Source organism: Cryptomeria japonica, chromosome 10 (genome assembly GCF_030272615.1).
Source record: "Cryptomeria japonica chromosome 10, Sugi_1.0, whole genome shotgun sequence".
NCBI lineage: Eukaryota > Viridiplantae > Streptophyta > Pinopsida > Cupressales > Cupressaceae > Cryptomeria > Cryptomeria japonica.
In genome coordinates this window covers 372,520,722-372,539,234 of record NC_081414.1, presented here as the reverse complement: position 1 = coordinate 372,539,234, position 18,513 = coordinate 372,520,722, and the positions used below count along the sequence as shown (strand labels likewise).

Sequence of the window (18,513 nt, the reverse complement as noted above, 5' to 3'; positions counted from 1 at the left end):
AAACAATTGCGACATGAGTGGGTTATGACTACTTGTTGGGCGGAAACATTGCCACTTGAAATTAATGCACTTAAATAGAATTAAGCTTGTTCAAACCTAAGCTAATACAAGTATGTTCAAATGGTCCGTGCCCGTTTCCCTACTATCAGTTTTAAGCAAGTAATTAACTGTTTCTTGATCCCTTTTACAGCACGGCCCAAGAACTCAAATTGTGTAATATATACATCGTTATATTTAAACTTCATGGTACCAATCAAGTGCAGCAGGCTGACAGACAAAATGTGGCTCCACTGGAGAAACAAGAAAAAGCTGTAAGACGACCTTCTCAGGTTTTAAAAGCATAGCGCATCTTTGTTTCTCAATTGTTTTCTTGAATAATATTTTTGGTTATTATATCAATGAGCATGAAAAGCGAAATTGTGTGTTCCTTTAATGTGCATATATGAAATATCTACTTCATTGAATGGATTGAAATAACTGAACTGAAAAGTAAGAAAGAACCCACCTGATTTTAAAAGCGTGCTGCTTAAGTCATGTGACTTGTATGATAAAATTTGCCCCCAAGTTGCAATGAAATTGTAGAATAGGCCTCTGCTAATATCTTCAGTGACTCGAATATTAGAACAAATATCAATTTATCAATCTTCTGGGTGCTTAGAAGAGCTACCCAGGTGCTGCCCGTAAAAGGCAGTACAGTGGCCTGCACTTATAGCTAAAAGGTCCCCTATCAAAAGTTGTTGAAAAGCCAATTACAAAGACAAGCTCAATAACTTGATAATTGTATATTGAAGCTATTTCAATGACTGCAATGTGACCCACAAATAAAAAAATAATAATTACAATATAGCAACGTCAGGATTCACTTCCTTGACAATCTATTGCTATTGAGTAATAATTTACCCAAATGAGGGCTTTTATACAAACAATTAATGTATAGCACCTTCAGTAAATAATCTAGCAAGGAATTGCAGAGGTTGATATGATTAGCTGTTCATCGTCCATTCTTTTCAAATTTAGTATAGTCGTAGCTAATCCAAGCCCGCGCATTAACAAATAGTTAAAAATTTGATACACCGGCATCTGCTGCCTGCACATTATGTGTTTGTGCTTTAACTGTATGTTCATTGACTTGTGCCTGAGCTAGCTGCTTTTTTCGCATTCCTGCCTCAAGTTTCTTCTGGTGCTCTGTATAGAAAAAAGTGCATTTAAATGGAATGGAAACTATAACAAATTAAAAAGTACCGTTTGGTGAGTAAGAAACTACATTAATAAAGAAGTACATTTGAAGGGAATGGAAATTATAACAAATAAAAAAGTACTATTTGGTGAGTAGGAAACTACATTTACAGACATATTCCTCAAGATAGCTAAAATCAAATTTGGCAGTATGAAATCCCTTTCTTCTTATAACTTATGATAGCATTTCTGCAGCATGCACAATTTAATATCTCTATATTTAGCTGTTGATAAGAAAAATGAAGTTTTGGAAAGCTTCTCTGCCATGAGTTTTAGCTGACAGTCATGGAAGGATACAATGGCATTCATGGGTGGGCAACCCAAAGTAATTGCATAACGTTTCTGTTAGAAATTAGAATAGTTAATACAATGGTCATAAATGTAAATCATAAATACTTGTATTTTAAAACATACCATCGTGTTCTATAGTAGTTATAAGGGATGGTGCATTTAATTAACCTTTATGACAGTTGACACCGCTTCCAATTAAATTGAAAAAAAGTACAGCAAGACTTCCTCTCACATTTTTTTAACATGCCTCCTATCTGTGCTTTCTTTTATCTCAACCTACATGCATAATGTCACAATTAATTATCCATACTAAGTTTCTCAAGCATTTTCCTGTGAATTAGAACTTCTAAATTTTATTTCAGGACAAGCACATGCTGCTTCTAGGACCATAATTTGAAGGGAAATACAAGGCAAAAGGCCCTAGCAATTTTCTTGTTACGGATAGGGATGCTTCAATCCCCATCCTAAGAACATCGTATGGGTCTTCCTTGTCAAAAAGTATTTGCATTTCTTTTCCAAACAATGCCTTTACCAAGTTCTTATCAATGCTAGGGTATATATGTGATGTATGTTTTGAGCTATATTTTAACCTTTTTTTAATCACTTAATTGTCCAAAACAAGCACATTAACTGCATAATGAAAGTACTAATAACAGCTAATACCAATTCATCAATCTCCCTCTTCATTTTTGGGAGCACTCTTGTTATGAGGCTATCGGCAACTCTACTGGCCGCTTCTTGAAGGTCGATGAAGCTACGTCTTCAATGGACCACACTACCTTTGCCTGCATTCTTGTGGACATTGACATCTCCTCTCCTCTCACGGGAGATGTGGTTCTCATGGTGGGGGATAGGCCTTGGACACAACTGCTGGACTTTGAGGGCCTCCCCTTCCGCTGCACGAGATGCTTCTCTACCAGTCATCTGGCTTCGGACTGCTCTATTCCACGCCACAAAGGTGTTTCTACCTGGTGGAAGAATGCTACTGCTGATCACTTAACTGTCAATGCCCTTGACTCTGCGTCTGCTAACTCCTCTCATGAGGATGATGTCGATGTTGTGCCACTCACGACTACGGATGCTCCTGCCGCTCCTTTTGTGGCCTCATCTCCTAAGATCCCCTCTTCTGCTTCTCTTGTTCTGCAGCCACGTTCCCCTGCTGCTGGATCTGCTTCTGCTGATGATGTTTCGTCACAGCCTGCTGCAGCTCTACAACAGCCTTCTGCTGTTCTGTTGCAGCACTCTGTTGACACCTCTGTTTGTAACCCTGTGGGGTCCCTTCCGGTTGATCTCTCTTTTGATGGACCCAATGACAGCATTGCTTGGACTGTGGTTGCTTGCAGGCGGAAGGGGAAGTCTTCGCCCCTGCCCCTAACCCCACCTCGTTGGGGTTCGGGTAGCTCTCTCCCCCTTGAGTGGGGTCCTTTTTGTCCTCCGGTTGGATAGGATTCCTTGCCTGTCTGACTGTGTTTGTTTGTTACCGCCTTTGAGCTGTTGTTCTTTTTGCCAACATCATCTCTCTTGATGTTGCTTGTTTTCTTTTGATAGTTTTTTACTATGTTAAGGGTCAACGCCCTAGTTAACACTGCTTTACTAATCAAAAACAGCTAATACCAATGGTTTAGCATAAACGAGGAATGTTTTCTCTTGTGGATGAAATGACTGAACATTGGCAATAAAATAAGTTTATTTAACATCTAGTTCTGCCTACTTGAGTCCAGTATTTGTGATACAACTTTTGTGGTATGATCTTGACAATTGGCTGCCTCTATTGATTACCATGGGACCTTGGATTATTTATATGTCCAGGTAGACATGATGAAATATTGAACAGGACTAATCCTTCATGTATGGCAAAGCTTGACTTACAAAAAAAGGATGCTCAGCAAATGTTTGGAAATTCCATGGGTACTAGTTAGTCTGCAGAATACACTTTTTTATGGATGGTTTCTCTCAATATCGCCAGATACGAATCATAGAAAAAGACAAGACCAAGACAATCTTTGTGACTAACTGAGAATGATGCCAATTGAATTGAAGAACGTGCCAACAGTATTTTCTAGGGTCATTATTACAGCCTTCACAAATTGTCAATACATTTTTGGTGTTAATGACCATTTTCTAGGCTTCTGAAGAATCGCTTGAAAGTTCTGGCATTGATATTTGAGAAATATAATCAGCACCAAATTTCACTAAATCTATTTTCATTTTTGCCTCACCATTTGAATCACTCAGCCATTTTGTGTTAAGGGGGGTTAATAGTTGTAATGTCCCCACTTGGGATTTCCCTTAATTTAAACCTGAGACATCCATTCTAACCACAAATTAGAATAGTAATATATTAATAAACACAATTTTATCAGAATTAGATATATTTTACTATAAAATTCTGAGATTAGTTCGAATAATGGAACTTATCTTGATCAGCTTTCCAGATTTTGACAAGTGAGGATATGCAATGACTGATAAAGTTAATGATACCAGCAGTTCTGAAGGTGTCATTCATTGATATGAGTATGCAATTTGTGTCTATGACTGATTTTGTAATGGCAACTGTACTCTCGTGGTTTGTGTTGTAGTTCTTTGTCACTATGCTATGTATATACTGTCATCCCTGACACCAGTCCATGTATTCATGCGATCTGGTTTACTGACTCTGTGCATATAGAACCACCCAACTGGGCAATGATGGTGGTGTTCTTCCGGTTTTCTATCCATAAGTATATATAACCACTTTATGCCAAAATGTGAATGAACAACTCAGCTCATCCCCATGCATACCACTAAGAACAAAGATGTTACTGTTTGTAACATAATAACAGTTCTGATCTTATCAATCCATGGTGATGTTATTGGATGCTTTGATTCCCTTCCTTTATATCTCTCAATGTGAGGGAGAGGTCACTCCGCTTCATCATGTATACCCTTTGGCAAGAGACATGCCCTTTCACCATTAGCACCCTTTGAAAGAGTGCAACTCTTCATTATTTCTACCCTTTGAAAGGTGCAACCTCTAATTATCAGATCTGCACTTATTATTTAAATCAGATCTGCACCTCTCATTTTCAAATTATTCCCCCTCTCAAATGAGGTTCTCTTCTCCCTTTTATATCTCAATGTTGAGGGAGTCACAACTTTTCCTTTCATGTCTTTTGACTTTTCATTAACTTAATTAATTTATAATTAATCATATTTAATTGTATTTAATCATATTACTTTATATTTTAATTTAATTTTAAATATTTTAATTTTATTATTATCATTTATTATTAAATTTTATTTCAAAGTGGGGACATCACAATAGTGGATCAAGCTACTATTGCAGTTAGTTTGCGGCTTTGCACTTTGTAGTTAGGACTTTGATCTCCTTAGCTATACAGCACCCAGCGTAATTCACCAGCACATTGTAGTAAGCTCTTCCACCATACAAGATAGCATAGTAAGTTCATGCAAAAATAAAATCCTGGTTGTTTGAAGTGATGAATTTTAGTAGGCCTTCAATATCTTAAGAACAAAATTATAGTTTCTGCAACAATCTAACTACTCCAGACTATATGGCTAGTGATTTATGGGCCAATAAATGGTTTCTGTAAGCTCTGCAATTACAGATAACATTTTGTCCATGTGCGTCTCCTATTTGGGAATTATGGCTCCAATAAAATCTTCAATTAGAAAAAGCAACATTTGCTACATCGTTACCACAACAGATTCATCATTCGACATAACTACACGGATGAGGCTGTACCAACCGTGGCCACAGGACTCTCTTTGCACACATTAGAATTGTGTCTTGTTGAAACATGTTGAATTCATTGGGAAAACTCACAAAGTTGCCAACAGCAAATTAATAACAAAAAATAAACTTCATCTCTTAACTTTTTAAATTGTTGTTCTTTGCAGGGAGAACTTCAAATGACAAGACTAGGGTTTCAAACATAAAAGCAAATTAATATGATAGCATTTAAGACTAATTTTTTTGTGGCTGAAGGGCAAGTTCTTTGTAGGAGCTGCAATTTCTAAGCATTTCCAGTAGTGGAAAGCAGTTTCCTTTCCCAAACACTGGAACACTTTAATGCAGGAGCATCCTGCGCATTTAGCAATCGGCATCTACAAGAGAGAGAAAAAAAATCTTATTATTTGATTGTTGGAAGCATTCACGTAACAGAACAAGAGAATGTTAAGGGGTGGAGAATTCAGGGGTCAAGGAAAACCAGTCAAATCATTGGTTTTCTATTTAATGTTATAAACTAAATTGAAAGCTCACAGAGAGGGGTTCGAAAAACTTATTTCATATTTTGTAAAGAGAATTCAAGTGAATGATACAAGTTTATTTGAAAGCATACCATAAGTTTTGGTTTTCAAATCTGTGTTGTTGCTCATGGTTCTTTGTGTGATTTAAAATCTGAATTAAAACCATAAAGTTTTGTCACTTCATGGGGCATCATGGATATGTGTATTGAATCTGGGTTTTGGCTGCAAGAGCAAGCCACCATTAATTTGTCTCCCTGTTCTTGACTGTATCACACTTGGGCATGGGTTTTGAGTCTCCATTTTCAATATTAAGCAGGGACTTATGGCTTTTAAGAATCAAGATGCTTTTAAAGGAGTGTTTTGAGTCTCCTAGAAATATTATTGGTTGTTTTTCTCACAAACCCCGAATTAAAAAATCAGCGTAACTTTAAAATGTGCTGTGAGGGGGATAAGAGAGATTATAGGCATTAGAATGGAATTATTGCACATTTATTTCCTAGGAAAAAGTAATATGCAATTTCAGTAGAGAGCTATAGAATGGGGGAATGAACTGATTGAATTAACATTACCAGGTTAACAAATAAGAATGCCCTCATGTCCCTCTTGATGTCCTCTACTAAATGAATATCACAACAGAAACAACAAGAGAAAATAACAAAACAAGAAAGTTAAGATTGAAATTAGGCAAGCATCATCTCTTGGAACTGGGGAAAGTGCTACAAACCTATAGTTCAGTGGTATTAATGATTTACCTACATCCACCTAAAATGAAAAGCCACACCCACAACTTCTTTAGGCTGTGTTGCATTCATAGGAAACAACGTTCTTCATCATGCTGTCAACTGGCTTTGCCACAAACATCATCTCCTTTCAAGCACTTAGCAAACAAAAGGAAAATTTGAAGCGAATGCATGTCAGTGAATGTTGGATGAAATCCAACTATGCAAGGAGGATACATGACATAGGTGTCATTGAGCATGTACAGAAGTGAGGTCATAAAATTCTTAACCAAACATTTATGATTTATACTTATGAGCCCAAGGTTGGGACAATGGAGAATAACTTGAGCTGCATATGATGCAAATAAGAAAAAAATGTCTTTGGGTCATTATTGATGGGTGGCAGCAGCACCAACTGCATTTGATTGTACATGCTTTAGGTGAAGTGAGAGGACTTTGGTGCACCAAAACTCATAAGCTATGTAAGATTATAACAGAAGCACATTGCGTACAAAAGCATGGATAATTGGAGTACTTTTGACCAGGTACACTCACAAAAATCAATAAATAAATTTGCGCCAGTCTTTGTGTATGATAACCTCCAATTCCATCACAAAAAATTGCAAGAAGCAACTTACAGGCCATTTAGGTGGTTATTGATTCACTATTAGAATGGATGGTTGAGACAAAAAGCTAAGATTTAGAGATGAGGACTTGGCTTAGCTTCATGCAAATGCAAACAAAGATCTTAGAGAGATGCCACTGAAAGATAAGGACTGGTGCTTCCAAGTATCCCAACACTTTTTCATTGAAATAGTAATTAATTTCATTGCATGAATGAAGATTTTTCTCCTTTGAATTCTGATTTTATAGAGAAAGAAAGGGAGGGACGCATTACCCCCTCATAAACCTGCATTTCAGAAACCAAGACACCTGGGGGCCACAAGGATTCAGAGGAAACCTCCACCCTTAGCCTACCACCACCACCACCAAGAGGGTGAGGATGTTTCTGAGACAATGCCCTTACATCCCTAGGATGGCCTGGGGACTTCAAGAAGTCCCTCAACCATCTTGGGGATGCCAAGGAGTCCCCACAGTTTCTCCGTCATGGTAATGAATTTGATTTGTGTCAAAGCTTTGAACATACAGATAGCATGACGCCATGTACAAATGGTTGTACCTCGGAAGGAAGGAGGAATGTTTACACAGTATTGGAGGCAAATTAGACTATTACACTGATGTTACTGTTTTTGTTTACCCAGATGCATGCTCTCTTATCTTAAATTTAGGAAGTTTGTGTTCAAATATTTCTTAATTTGTACATCATCTACACCTCAGACTTAGTAGAGAGTGGAGGAGGCGGTGAGGGTGGGGTAGGAGGTGGTGGATGTTATCAGGTTTTCATAAATGTCTGTGAGTTTCTTCTGACTGCTGTAAGAAGTTTCTATAAACTCTTCTACTAGAAAACAGACAAAAATAAAATAAAAAGATTCAAGAATGGTGATATTTGTTGAAATTAGTAGCTAGCTCGGATTATGCTAGCCCAGATCATCAAACTTTAATGTTGCTAAAAGCAATTAAAGTTTGATTATTATTCATAAACTTAAACTCATATAAGGCTGGCCCTATTTGGGCGTATAAGCAATGTGTAACGTGTTCTAGGGCAGGACCCAAATTGGGTGGTTAAAAAAACATAATATAACGTGTAATAAATTTGTATTTTTGGCGGCAAGTATACTTAAGCCCACCTAGCCTATAAGGCAATATAATCATGTATAAATACAAGATGGTGATGCCTTGTTATAACACATTTTCAGGCAAGTTACTTCTCTAATCAGAAATTCATCTAAGTATTCAGCGAATCCTTCTTGAAGACAGCGAACATCCTTCTTGAAGACAGCGAACATCACTGAGTGGCTGCGAACTGGTTTCAAGTGGCAGCAGTCATCTTTGAAGATCAGCGAACTATCCTTGAAGGCTGTTAACACCATTCTAGGATCAGCGAACTTCATCCCTGTGACAGCAGCATTTGTATTACAGATAAGTTCATCACTTCAGCATGCCCTAGGTTAGAAATACCACTGTGATTAGGTTGTTGTTAAACAGTGAAGCTCAATGTAAGTTATATTGGTGTTACATAATAAAGATCTGAGATTAGTGGCTGGGTTTTTCACCTCCAAGAGGGAGGTTTTCCCAGGGTATCTGTGTGATTTGTGTTTATTCTTTATTGCATTCTGATTTCTGCTGTTTATTGTTTAATCTAATTGCTAAAATTAACAATATTCCTGTCTTCAACAACTTGATGGGTTTTTGCACTCGGCAACTTAGATAAAACACAATAAGTACATTATCTCTCTTCAAAGGAAATCAAACTCTGATAAATCAGAATATGACTACCCCAAGGTTCTCTTAGTCAGGTCTTAACTATGCAAAGATAGCTCAGTTGTCCATGTAATTACTGTTTTCAAAAGGGGCCTTATGTTGACTGGCTGGAAAGTGAATAAGGGTTTTATATTGATTTTAATGAAGTGTGAAAACCCTAGATGAATCTTCAGATGTGAGATCTGAAAATATCGTTTATCATCTGATTATACAATAACTGTGATGCTCCTCTTATACTACTTTTCTGATTTCAAAATAAACTTCAAAAGACAGGGTTAGAGAGGGAAAGATTAAGTAAGCCTAAGGACAATTGCAGAGATAACTCAATGCTGTAGATGACAAATCCCTCAAAATAAATCAGTTCCTGCTTAATCAAAATATTCACAACTACACAGAAATAGTGCAATCTTCAATGGAAATGAAAGATTTTCAGATTGTAAAAATTCATTGAAATACCCAGATAAGGTGCAACTTTTATAAACATTCACAATTTCAGAAAGCCCAATAACAACGATTCTTGCCACTCTTAATGAGAGAGCATTGCCTTTTATAGGCAAGGACAGCAAACTTGAGCCACAACCAACAGTAGAGATCATCTCAATACCAAGGACCAGGATCATATGAGAATCAATTAGTTGAGGCACATCATACCTTCTTATCCACTTGCAATAGAATTCGGTTGCAATATGAAAATGGATGGATTACATAGCTGATGCATGTTTGGCACAATTTTCAACACAAGGACAGCTGATGCTTTGATTGCAGTCCAGAATTTACATCAATACTAAGGCACTACAATAGACCATCACTAATTATACTTCTACCTTTATCTTTCTCCTGATGAGCGTATTTCACAAATGCAGTTAGTACTGTTTCAACATCCTCCTGCTGAGGGCATGGAGTAGTATTGTACCCTATAGCAGTGAGTATCACAATCATTGATAAGAACACCATGAAACTCCTTCCAAGCATTCTTCCTTTCCTGAAAACTTTTAATCTCTAAAAAAAAGGTAGCAGCAGCATCCAAATTATTTTGAGAAAAAAGATATCTGACTATTCACCATGTAAGAGTGACTTCCAGTGTTGTTTGAGCAATAAAGCATCAAATTCTACATCTTTATCAATGACTATCCTAGTCAAGATATTCAAAAAGTCAACAAAACTTTTCAAAACATTATCAACTTGGACATTAAGTTTCCACAGTCCATGTTAATATGCTTGAAATCTTTTGGATTTACCTGCGTCCATCTTTTTGAATCAAAGTTTCGGATCATACTCCATGATCCATCATCAGAATAGTAAGCTAGAGAACAGATATTGAGTGAATAGCAAACCAAGACCAACTAAATAGAGAAGGGATGGTGTGGGGTTAGGTGAGTGACACGAGAAACAAGAGATAACAAAGGAGAGAAATGAGAGGAGAAGAAAAAGAGAAAAGTTTAATGTATACTAAATTTATGTTTATATTTAGTTTCACTATACTAAGATACTTATTTTATGTTGTTTTTTTATTTATGCATTATCTTTATATGTATACATCTCCACATGTATATGTCTTTACTTGTCTTTTTATTGTTTCATTTGTTGATTTTTTTAATTGGCTTTTGCAAGCATATTCAATTGCATCTTTTTCTTGTTATTATTATGAGATTTTTTCTAGCTTTATTTTAGACATTAAGAGGTATACATTAAATTTTTCTCTATTTCCTCTCATATTTCTCTCCTTTGTTATCTCTCATTTCTCATGTCAGTCACCTAACCCCACACCATCCCTTCACTATTTAGTTGGTCTTGGTCTGCTATTCACTCAATTTCTGTTTTCTAGCTCACTATCCTGATGATGGATCATGGAGTATGATCCAAAACGTTGATTTGAAAAGCTAAATGCAGTTAAATCCAGAAGCTTTCAAGCATATCATCAACTTGATAATTTATCCACAGAGCCTCTTGTCTTGCTTTATCAACAGTTTTCTTTCTATATTACATGGCATGCATCCAAAATTGTGGTTCTTTTAACTTGTCTTTACCTAAGATATTTTCTCTCATTAGTTCTTCAGGAGACAACTTTCTTATGGCTTCAATCTTTGAGAAAACCATAGAATGAAATTTCTCATTATCATCACAATCCTCTAATAATGTATCTACTTCTTTTTTAAGGTAAAGAAATTCTTTTATATCTGGACTGCTTCATCTATTGTTGTCAATCCATGACTGTATAACCTGAGCTATAGATTTCATCTTCTCTAATTCATTCACTAACTGTTTAGGAAAAAAGCACAAGAGGAACGAATGTACCTTTTACCTTTTGTATTAGGCTGACCAAATGTTTGAATTCTGCAATTTGTGCTTTTAATTGAGGCTTTTTAGCCTCATCTTCATTCATTCTCTGCACAATTGTATCCATAGAGCCCTGTAATTCTTCAATTTCTTGGGTTACAGATGTAGGGCCCAAATTATTAGTGGCCACATTGAAGTCTTCAGGTGTTAAAACTTTATTATTCTTTTCCATTATAGGAGTGGCTACATGCACCACCCTAGAACCAAAGGCATCAATTGATATGTGAGAGCATATTTTAGCCCTTCTCTTCTCTTTAGGTCACTCTATTCTACTCAATAAACTCTCTAAATCCAAAGAATGAGCCTCAACGATTGGTTGTTTCTGCTCCAATTATATGTGTAACCATTCAGGAGCTGCAGATCTATCATCAGTGTGTTGTGGAGGTGAGGGAGAACGTAGAACCTCTTGTTGACTAGCCTCTTTGTTTATGGCACCCTCACCTTGTTTTAAAGTATCCAGTGGTTGCTCTTGCTTTTGCTGGCTAGGAAGAATTTCTTAACAGTTATTTGTTCTTCCTTTTAAAGCAGATTATCATATTAATCTTGCATTTCTTCAGTATCCTCATATTCTAGTGTGTTTTCAATAACCATGACATTCTCTCATGCATGAGGGGAAAAATATTCATTTGGGTCTAAGTTACCAGTACGGGTTCGGGCTCGGATTCGGGCACGTGAACCCAGTTCGTGGGTTCAGGCAAATTTTTTTTTGCCCTTTGGGTTCATGGGTCGGGTTTGTCCGTATATATATATATATATATAAAAAAAAAAATTTAAAGAAATATACAAAATTATAAAACTAAATACATTTGATAGTATGATACTTCATTATTGATCAATGCCAAATGCCAATTGATAGTTCAGAATTGAATTGGAAGATGGAACAATGAAAAATGGCAGAAGAAAAACATTTAATAGTATGCTACTTCATCATTGATCAATGCATGAGGAAAACCCCACAATAGAAGGTGTGATTTTAGGGACATTTTAGAGTTTTTGGATGCAAAAAAAGGTCAAAAATGTCTGTTTTTGTTATGTTTTGGTGCTCAGTACCTTTGGATACGCCCAAGTTCGTACTTGGCGAACCCAAACCCCTGGGTACAAACCCAGACGAACCCCCAAGCAAACCTGAACCCCATCGAACCTGGTTCGGGTGCATGGACCAAAACAGGCGAACCCGGTAGCTCAGATTTGGGTATCTTCCTGGTCTTGTAATTCTTCAAAGACCCTATCAATTTCTTCCAAGGATGGCAGCTCCAATTTTACATCAGATAGCGGCTTCTTCGAAATAAGACTACCTATAGACAAGGGCTTACTAACTTCTACGAGTAAGTCAGTTGCAACCTCCTTCGCATGATTCAGGGTGATGTGAGACATGAAAGAAGATGGAATTGTGATAGGGATGAAGAAAGGGAGAGAGAGGTATGATATGATAGGAGTAGTGGAAAAGGTAGAAATGTTAGTCGAGGATGGAATAGCCATGGTCTGCTAAGAGGATGGAGGGGAAGAAGGTGAAGGGATGAAAGGAGAGATGTGGAGGTAGAGATAGGAGTGCAAAAATTAAAGAATCACCTGCAAAATTTACTTTAGAAGAACTAGTGATGGAGGCAATAGCATGAGCTGCAGAGCCCATTTCTTGGACAGAATAGAGGTCAAAAGTTTGAAAAGGCGGCATGGGATCACTAATAGAAGTGGAGGAAAGAGGGACAGTATCAAGAGGTGATGAAGAAGCAGTGGGCTGATCTTTTGGTGTTACTTTCTTATTTCTTTTGATCTTCTTTTGAACTGGTTTCTCAAAAATTCAGCCTGATCACCTTTCCTCTTATACACTCTAGGACAAGCAGTTGGTTGCCTTTCAACTTCTTTGATTTCTTTTCTTTTATCTTTTCCCTTTGTTTTGAAGGTGAAACTTTTTCCTTTTCAGTGTCTTCTTCCTCTTGATCTTTGGAAGGCCTTCATTTGGGCTTGGTGACAAGGGCTCAACCCTCAACCCTGACCTGTATCACAACAAGGAACAAGCCTGGGGTGCTGCCCCTCAACCACATTGTGGGCACTGCCCTTGTCCGCCCCCCCCACCATTGTTGTGTACTATTTGTGTGTTTTGGTCTCTACAATATTAATGTCCCAAAATGCTGTATAGGAAAATTTCATTATGATGTGTTCTTAAATTTGTTGACCCTCTCACTCAGATTCGCTACTTAATCATGTTGAGTCACAACTGTTTCACTTTGGAAATTGCGTGGTTTTTAAGTGTCTAGTAGAATCAGTTATATTGACATCATTACCCGTTTTAGTTGTCTACATAGTCTTACTAGAGATCAATGTATGCCCTTTGGAAATGAGACAATCAAGTTCCTGACTTGTGTTAATTTACAGATTGGTCTTTAAAATTTGATCTCTAATCTGACTCTATACCCACACAAAAGACCAATGTAATTAAGCAACAGTTGGGTAAACCAATATGAACTTAGCAAGTGATTTCCCTCTGAATTTTTAACAAAGGTACAACTCCCTTCTCAAGATCTACTTGAACGCCTAAAAAAAAACTAAAACGGGGGGGTATGCTTTTGACCAGAAAGCAAGAAAGGTACTAACATCTGCTCATCAACATGACACAAATGCAAACAGCAAAGAACATTAACAGAATATAGGGAATTTAATAGCTTATTTCAATTAGATTTATCATCAACGCACAGAAAATGATTTCCTAAATGCAGCATTAACTCAAAGATTAATTTCTACACTTAGCTGAGGTACTGAAACTTAAAGATCAATGCTAACTTCTGAGAATGTAAGATAGCCCATGAAAATAAAATTACCAGAGTAACAATATTATTCTAGCATAATGAAAGCAAAGTTTCAAAATTACATGAACTGATAAATTAAATGCTCAAAGACATTCCAACTCAGAAATTAACTATCCAAACTACTACAAAATGATCAGCGAAAATTTCGATTGTGTCCCACTCATGCCTCAAAGGACAAGGGGGACCAAAATTCGCAATCCCTTGAAGAGTCTATTACATCCATATTTAAAGATTTCAAAAACATAACTGTTATTGAATTCTTGAAAAACAGTTCCTTAACTTCCGAACCAATTTTGTTTCTACCAAAACTTCCAGATAACTAAGAAAAGACACAACTGATTTTTAAAAATGGGGAAACAAAGGCGACAAATAAGTTATCTGAGTCTTCGTCTTCAACAGGGCGTGCAGTAGCTTTGAGCTTTTTACTCTTGGGGGTAGGGGAAGACTGCAAGAATTGGGAGACAGAGTCTCTGGCTTGTTCCTTGATGGATTCCCTCTTCCTCTTGTTTGAAAATGAAACTTAGCCACGAGGGAGAGGCTATGGCTTTAGAGGCACTTTGCATAATATCAGGAGTTAAAAGGAGGGTTCTTTTAACAGGAGGCGATCTATCGATATTTTTCAAGTCGAAAGGAAAGGGAGTTTTAGGCCCTATTTCAACTAGGATTCCCTATATCATGGACTTCCATTGGGTCAACATCTTGCTCAATGTCATCCATTGTATTCTTATCTTTGTCTCTTTGGTTGGCCTGATCCAGTGTCTTCTCCTTTCTCTGTTCCTCTTCATTAGCTCCTTTCCTCTTTTCTCCCCCAAGATTAAGTTTTGGGCCTCCCCCACAAGTTTTCTTTGGGGTCCTATCCTTTTTGGGAGGCTTTTCGCCACCTCCATACCCTCCTGTAACAAAAGACGTCATTTGAACAGTAGGCGCAACTTAAATCGATTTAACTCAACTTAAAAACGACAAGGCAAGACTAAAATTGAACCATGAATGAAATTTAGGCAACAACTTGGAAATGGTAGATTACTAATTCAGCATCCCAATAGTGCCCACTATCATCCAAGTCAATGGAATAACGTAAGCAATGTGTACTGTGCAGGTTAAATAGAAGAAATTTGAATGAGTACTAGTAGTTTTTCCAAGCTTAGCAAACTATTCATGTGCAAATTTTGCAAGGCTTAGCAAACTACTCATATGCAATTAACCAAGCACTTGCCCATTTAGCTTAAGTGTTCATTGCTCATAGCCTGTGGACATCTTTGGCAACCTGGCTTGTCAATCAAGAATTAAAACAATGGCATATAAGAGATAGGAAAACTAAAAAGAAACTGAGATTGTTGCAAATTGGGGCTGGATAATTGAGAAAAAACAAAAAAATATGGGATTACTGGAACTTTAAACCATAGAAGATACCTCAATGTAGGGAAGTTGTTATTGTAAGGTAATAAGTTCTTGAAGAATCTGCTCAAACTCAATTGCATTGGCTGGATCCTTATGTGATAAACCATACCGGATAATATTACCATCCAGTTCATAACTCTCAAAGGTGCATTTTCAAAGAGTTCCTTCAATATTAGCCTCCTCAGACCTTACTAATTTTCATTGAACAGAGAGCTGAGAGGCAAGGGGGAGGAGATGTTGTCAAATAAAGAATTGAAAAAAAAATGTAATCCAGGACAAGGGTGATTAGTCTGTAATAAAGCATCTTTTATGTTTCTTTTTCTAAAGTGGTAGAATCTCTACAAAGAAACATATTGACAGAGTAAGAACATTCCAATTGGAAGTGACCTGTGAGTGACATAGAATCATGATTCTGCACCTTTGCAGAATTGCTTCATATGACATTATGGATTTTCCCTTCACCCAATTTGACTACATATATGATGTTTATTTTCCACATCGATGGAACTGGATGAAAACTGAGAAGCTGATATTGCCATCCTTTATGAGAAAGTTCATACAATATCCACATGATATTTTGGATTTACAAAGACTACAAATCTGGTCAATGGCGTAACAAGATAGATGTGAAGTGGCAGAATAATATATCATATGAAGCAGCACAGTACAAAGAACAGTGTGATATCGATCCAACCCATCTATTAACAGAATGTATTATTCTGAGCTGAATCGTCATTCTATACAAATATAGTTTCTAAATTGCTATCTAAAATATTGTAATAAGTGTAACTTGAGATTAAGACTTCGAAGAAAGAATCCTACCACAATTTGATCATAATCATGGGGTTCAACTTAAAAGTTGTAGCTCAGACTGATGAGAGAAAAACATGCCAAAAGTCATAAAATATACATTGACAGAATATAATCAAGACCATGGACTCTGTTCTTAAGAGATTAATTTCAAATTAAAATGGTCTGCTGAAGACAGTGTAATGTCCCCTTTTATCTGACCTAGAAATATAATTAAATACTTAAAATTATGTTTTAGTTATTTAATAAGGTCATTAATTCCAAAGTTTTAAGTGACCACTTTTATGTCAATGCAAAATTATAAGAGGGCCACTTTCTTATTTCCCAAGTTAAAAGTTTAAAATTAAAAAGAAAGGAAAATCTGAAAAGGAGAGCGAATGTGAAAAGGAGAATTTGAAGAGTTTCTTCAGTGGGTTATAAAAGAGCGGTGAGAGGCCCATTTGAAGTGTCTTGAGTTTATTCTTCTGCTTTGATTGTAACCCTTGTGGTTTTGGAGTTGGAACTCATTCTATCTCAGCCTCTCGAGGATGCAAATGCTCCTGGGAAGATCAGTTTTGGGGGTGAAAGATTCCTCCCTAGCTGGTGTTGGCAGTCACTCAGATTTCACAACTGAATTCTACAGATAAAATAATCAAATTTGTTAAGTCTTGCTCCGAGACAAATTTTTGAGGTATTTCATTATTTTTCAGAATGAGAGGTTATACTCGGGAGAGAAAATTTGTTATTCACGAAATGAAGTTTTGAAAGGATAAATTGATACTGTTGAAAATGATTTTATCATGGTGCTGACTGGTATTTTTGAAGAATTGATTAATTCAATGATATTATATTTTATGAATAAAGGCATATCATTATAAACTTGGCCGCTAGATTTATTTATTGGGAGTTATATTGGAAGCTTGGCAGCAATATCATTTCTGGAGCCAATTATTATAAGCAAAAATTGTGGATGCTTATCGGGCACCACCTTAATATAATCATAGACATCTCTGGCTTATAAGGTTCTGTGATTAAAATATTTGAAAGATGATTTGAATATTCATGCCACCTCAATTCTCCACCATTGAGAGTTGAAGTAACAGATTTGTGATTCTTTGGCCTTAGGAATTCCATATTGGGAGATGGCTTAGTGTTTGGTGTAGAGATTGTTTCCTCAACAGCCATGAAACTTCCTAGCTTGGTGCAGCTCTTAATTTCCTTACAGACGCTCATTCTTATCTGGTGTGAGATTGGTGATTCCTTATCTATCTTGGTGTGTTGTAATGATCTTGGACACCATCCATCTGCTAGCCGCAGGTCATTATTTCATCCTGCGGGAGACTCATTATCAATCGATTCAAATTCTCTGCTGGAAGTGAGTTCTTGTTTGACACAGATATCACACTCATGATCAGTTTCGGATTCTTGGCAAGAAACTTCTTCTGAGTGTAAGTCTGGGGATTATTGTTGGTAGCAATTCTCATCTTGGCTGCAAGATTGTTTGTCAAATAGTGGACTTCTCTGTATCAGGCACGAGCATACACCAGGGTCGAGGCTTCATTCCCACGCCTTTCCTATTTGGAGTTTGTACTTGGCATGAGGGACTATGTTTGTGGCAAGGGTTATTGCTGGTGGTATCCCTGAATCATGGCTTGCTGGTTCTGTATAATTATAAAGAGAATTTCTATCGTCTAATCTGTGTTGCTCAGTGTGAATTCAAACTAAGGAATTATGTTCTACAGAATAAAGTGGAGACTGCCCCGGATACTATCACACCATATCAGACAGAAAAGAGTTTTGCTGCTGATATACATGTATATGGGATGCTGGGCATACCTACGCATAAGTATCTTGATTTGACTGGGACGTGATTAAACTGCTGCGCATGAAATGATCATATTTCTAGCATAATATCCTTACTTGGGCATGGATAAAGTAAGAGATATTCATATTACTGGTTTAACCTGTTTCACATTTGCTGCTATGTCTTCTCTGAATGCTGCTTAATGTAATTCCAGAACTGTTCTTATATAAGAAAGGTTAGAAATCACTCTTCGATCTTGTATCTATCTTTAAAAATGAATAAAATATTCTTTTCCTCAGTCAATATGTATGTTGGAAAGCTTATAACTGTATGCTTGGGATATGTCTGCACATTCATTTCTGAGCAAGAAACATACCTAAAAACATAACCACACTTACCAATTCCCATACAAATTTGCAAATATTAATTCAGCACATTTCATGCAAACGGTTTAGAGGGATAAGAGACAAATCTGGGCAAAATTCAATAAGGGATATTACAG

The 18,513-nt window shown here is 36.8% G+C and overlaps 1 protein-coding gene across 4 annotated transcripts in view; it reads right to left on the bottom strand.

The window, feature by feature from the left end:
• Positions 1-576: 576 nt before the first annotated feature.
• Positions 577-18,513, bottom strand: part of LOC131077484 (ethylene-responsive transcription factor-like protein At4g13040) — a 52,745-nt gene continuing 34,808 nt past the window's right edge. Inside the window, exon 7 of one of the 4 annotated variants that reach the window (XM_058014977.2) lies at positions 577-1,185. In XM_058014977.2, the coding sequence (XP_057870960.1) occupies positions 1,058-1,185 (128 nt within the window). In that variant the 3' untranslated portion in view covers positions 577-1,057. Of the gene's footprint in view, positions 1,186-14,113; positions 14,914-18,513 lie in introns of those variants that run through there. The other 3 variants (XM_058014976.2, XM_058014975.2, XM_058014974.2) reach the window with 3 other exon arrangements.